The 4,942-nt window shown below is 49.0% G+C and overlaps 2 protein-coding genes across 2 annotated transcripts; both read left to right on the forward strand.

Moving 5' to 3' along the window:
* Positions 1 to 63: 63 nt before the first annotated feature.
* Positions 64 to 730, forward strand: F5Z01DRAFT_641267 (uncharacterized protein; the record flags this gene model as incomplete). The annotated part of the gene is made up of 1 exon (XM_046262576.1): positions 64 to 730. A coding segment is annotated over one exon (667 nt), but the record flags the coding sequence as incomplete, so codon positions are not given.
* A 3,060-nt stretch (positions 731 to 3,790) lies between these two features.
* Positions 3,791 to 4,132, forward strand: F5Z01DRAFT_606835 (uncharacterized protein; the record flags this gene model as incomplete). The annotated part of the gene is made up of 1 exon (XM_046260772.1): positions 3,791 to 4,132. A coding segment is annotated over one exon (342 nt), but the record flags the coding sequence as incomplete, so codon positions are not given.
* Between the last annotated feature and the right edge of the window lie 810 nt (positions 4,133 to 4,942).

The following is a 4,942-nucleotide window of genomic DNA, read 5'->3' on the forward strand; positions in this document are numbered from 1 at the left end:
TGAGAACGCTCGAGAGCGGCAGCTAGACTATATCGAAGCTCTTATCCAAGGATCGACCTATAGCTTCCCCAAGGAAGACAAGGCGTTCAGAAAATGGATAAGGGTGACGATAGACCCCGCTGTCTACGAGAACGTTCAGGAAGAGCTGGAGAGCAACCTGACCACCCGTCGCATGCTCCGAACCCTCAGAAAGAGATTTGCGGCCAGCGCAACCCAAACTCGAGAGGAAGCTCGACGAGAATACCACAAAGCGCTGCAAAGCGCTCGACGGGCCAATCAGAGCGCAGAAAAATGGCATTCGACTTGGATGACCGCCTTGAACCGAGCAAAGAACGCCAAGTTAACCGAAATTGAGGGCAACCAAGGAATCGCTGATTTCTTAGATGCAATTAGTGCTCGGTATGCTCCTAATTGGGCCACTCGAAAGCGCGAAGAGATCTTCGAAGCAGAGGTTAAAGGCAGGGAACTTAGCCAAACACTCGAGATCTCTGCATCTCAGTTCCTCGCAATCACGCGCAACGCTCCGCAGACCAAGAAGCACCAAGCACACGCCATACTAGGGCAAATCCCTAGTGAGCCGGCGGAGCAGTTGCCGCCTCTCAAATATCTATATATGAGGCCAGGGACTAACTTCAAGCATAAACACAGCCCTGAGGAATGCGTGACCCTAGAATACGCTATCATAGGCCAACGAGCAGAGGATTGCAAGATCAGAATCTCGAAGAGCTAGATCAAGAATATTCGGCAGCGCTACGAAGACAATAATTTCGCGTCGCTTCGTGCAAAGCTCGAAAAGAGTGGATGGCGCAAAATACCTACTGAACCAAATACTCTAACGAGTAACGGAAATTGGCCAGCCGGTGACATTGCAGCCGCTATCGTCGACAATCACCAACTTCAGACCGCGGTAATAACGCTCGATGAAGCGGATCCACCTCTGTTACAAAGCACTCTTCTCGATAGCTGCGCTTCCCTCCACCTTGTCGGGAGCGCGGATCTGCTCGACCCAGGAATATTCTATCTAACTCAAGGAGAGGAGGTCTCAGCCGGCACAACGACTTTTTAGATCACTGGCCGAGGCGTTCGCACGCTCTATAAGGTGTTGAACACGCCGAGAGGTGCTCGAACGGGTAATTTGAAGCTTTAGGATGTGGTAGTTGTCGAAGGTTTCCACGTTAATGTTATCTCGGAACAACTGCTACATAAGACGGGTATCTGGTACTTAGGATACGACTGCACACTACGTTATAGCGCACTAAAGAATAGTGTAGTAATCGCAAATCTAACAAAGGAGTATAATATCACTTTCCTTGAATACAAGCTAATTTCTCCTTACGAGTATACCTTAGTCAAAACCGCTGCTCTAGTTAGACAAACAGAGCACCACACACGACCATTCAGACCGTTAGTTAACCCACCAAAGCCAAGGGAAGACGACTAGTATCTGTGGCACCTTAGGGCAGGCTATCTTGGCAAGGAAGCTCTTGAAGTATTGGTTAAGAATACCCGCGGTGTGATCATCAAAGGAACAGAGCGCCGCGACTGTGACGCCTGTGCTATAACGCACGTAACACGAGTGGTCTTAAGGCGCGAATCCGAATAGAGAGCAACGTCCCTATTCATGAGGGTATTCTGGGACCTCCAGGATTATCCCATAAGCTACAATAACATAGAATGGGTGATGACTCTTAAGGATGATTATAGTAGTGTGATCTACGTGCTATGCCTCCTAAACAAGCATTCAACCACCGTTTTCAATACTCTGTTCTTCTTTAAGCGCTTTGTCAGACGCTAATTTAGGGTGATGATCAGAGTGTTCAGAATAGATAATAAACGCGCTATAATCGCGATCAAAGGCCTTATAGCGTTCGAAAGATGGACGATCTAAGAAGGCATAGCTATAGAGCGCTCTCTAGCGTATACGAGCGAGCCTAACGGCGGTGTAGAGCGCGCTGGGAAGGAGGTTATAGAAAAGAGTATCAAGATGCTTAATAGCGCGAATTTGCCTACGAACCTCTGGCTAGAGAGCATCACAACCGCAGCTATGCTGCTCAATATTACCCTAAAACGCATACTAGGCTGGAAAGTACCGCGCGATAAGCTTGAATCGTGGTTCAAAGAGGCAAACATGCTACTGAAGGATATAAGCGTGGATACGCGGCCTAACTAGAATAGCATTTACGCCTATAGCTGCAAAGCGTTCCCGCTTATGGTAGATAGGGCAGCAGGGCGCGAGAAGCGTTTGTTTAAGACTAGCCCCAGAGGGCATATCGGATACCTCGTTGGCTATGTTACAACCAACGTGTTCCGAATATGGGTCCCTCGGCTTGAGAAGGTTATCGTGACTAGGGACGTTACGTTTAATAAGCGGTGCTTCTACCAACCTCAGGAGGAAAGTTCGACGGAGCTTCCCGAAGCAACGTTTAATAACGTGATAGTGGAGGAGGATGACGATGACGATCTTCATCTCTTCTAGCATTCCCTACTAAAGAGCCTTGCTTATGATTATGCCACCGAGCGTTCGATATCGGGGGTAATAGCGCTAGAACTAAAGGAGACTTCCGAATCGTAAGATAAGGAAGGATCTCAAACTCTCGGTTACCTACAAACCCTAGAGAGCACACCAGACCGCGACCCTAATCCACTAGAGCATACAATTGTAGACGGAAGAGCTCGTGGCAGTAGTGATCGGACGAATAACGAGAATCCGGATATATAGCATCTCGAAACAAAAAGTCCGCCGGAGCAACTCCCATATACTCTAAGATCGCCTAGAAATATATCAGAGCGGCCGGAGAGGGATTAGAGAGCTCGTCTAGGGGAACCCGAGCCCCGAGAGACGAGCACACTAGAACACCATCCTAAACAAGGCGAACAATCCCAACCAACAGGAGGTGCGCGGAGGAGCACTCGGAAGCGAAAGCCCAGGCTCCTATTCGAATAAGTGCATGCCGTGATCTCGAATAACGTCGGAGATGCTAGGAAGGAATTGCCTAAGCTACTCCAGGCGCTCGAGTACGAGAAAACGCGCTGCCTTACTATACTGGCTGTGTTCGCCGTAGCTACGACTGAAAAGAGCGCCGCTCGGCTACGCACCAGAATATAAGGGAAGATCTATCGCGACTAACTAGTGAAGGTACTAACGAACTAGAAGGAAGCCTTGGCTCACCTATTGAGCGCTGAATGGCTCGAGGTAGCATTGCTCGAGATAGAAGCAATGCGCGCTAAAGGAGTCTGGCGCGAGATCCTATGCGCGGAGGCACGCTCGAGACCTTTGCCGCTCAAGTAGGTATTCTCATATAAGTTTGATTCTATAGGTATGTTAGAGCGCTGTAAAGCACGTATTTGTGTGCGCGGAGACCTATAAGAGCAGATTACGATATAATAGACCTATGCTGCCACGCTTGCGGCACGGTCATTTCGTATCCTCATCGCACTGGCCGCTCACTTCGGCCTAGATATCAAACAATTCGACATTAAGACGGCATTTCTCAACGCAAAGCGCGATAAGCACGGCATACCAGTGACCTATGAGCTTCCACCAGGATTCAAGTAGCCCAATGTATGCGTGGAACTCGATAAAGCGCTGTACGGGCTGAAGGACTCACCGATGTTATGGTTCAAGGAATTCTCGTCAAAACTCAAAGCCCTCGGACTTGTGCAAAGCGCTGAGGAACCTTGTATATTCTATTCGCCTGCTCGAGACGTCTATGTTGTCTTTTTTGTGGATGATGTGCTGGTCTTCTATCACCCCTCGCGACCCGCGGTAGCCGAAGCTGTAATTAAGGGCATTAAGGAAGCCTATGATATTCACGATCAAGGTGATGCCGAGTGGTTCCTGGGAATCGAGATTATTCGAGACTGCATAGAACACACGATCTGCTTAAGCCATGCTCAGTATATCGAAAAGATAGCTGTTAAATACGACCTCGTCAGCTCTATGAGCAACCCAACGATTCCTGTCCCTATTATTGAATATCGGAAGAATGAAGAGATAGCAAGCGCGAAAGAGGTAAAACGCTATCAGGAACTTATAGGTTCACTGCTCTACTGCGCTGTGATGATACGGGTCGACGTCGCCTTTGTAGCCTTACTTCTGTCAAGATTCCTGCAAAACCCAGCACTAGAGCATCACAAGGCAGCACACTAAGCGATTAAGTACCTGTACGCAACGCGAAGCCTTGCTCTCTGTTACAAACGGAGCACTGTAGGAGGTGTGTTGGCCATCGCCTCGGATGCCTCTTTCGGCGATAATCTCGACACCCGAAAATCGTCTTAGGGCATGATTATCAGCCTCTTCGGCGGACCTGTGATCTAGAAAGCTACCCGGCAACCCACTATGAGCACCTCAACCACAGAAGCAGAGCTCCTAGGGCTTGAATAGACAGCGAAGGAAGCTCTCGGCATAACTCGCCTGTTTAGAGATATGCAGTTCGACCTAGAAGAAGAAATCGACCTCAAATATGACAACGCACAAACCATTCGCCTAGTATGCTCTAAGAACATGCGAATAACGACTCGACTGCGCCATGTTGATATTCAGAACATATGGCTACGTCAAGAGTTTCTGAAGGGCGCGTTCAAAGTCACATATCTCAATACGAAGGAAATGCCGGCCGATGGTCTAACCAAGGCATTACCCCGTCAGAGATTTTAAGAATAGAGAGCGATACTTCAACTGCATGATACGAGCATATGAGGAGAACAGTCAAAGAGTGTGAAGCGGAGGCAAACGATTCTTTTGGGAGCACTGGACCAGCTAGTCTTCTGCTCTAAGAGCACACCACTAGACTATCTACTGCTCACTAGGAGCCTTAGCCAACTATCTATGCAAGTCGGCAATCATTTGGTGCGCCTCAGCGCGCGAAGAAGGCACGAGCGCTGCTCGGGGAGCATTGCTTGGCGGGGCGGGAGTCCTCTCGGCCTCGGACAAAAATCCTTC

Source organism: Emericellopsis atlantica (assembly GCF_019669845.1).
Source record: "Emericellopsis atlantica unplaced genomic scaffold F5Z01scaffold_89, whole genome shotgun sequence".
Classification (NCBI taxonomy): Eukaryota; Fungi; Ascomycota; class Sordariomycetes; order Hypocreales; family Bionectriaceae; genus Emericellopsis; species Emericellopsis atlantica.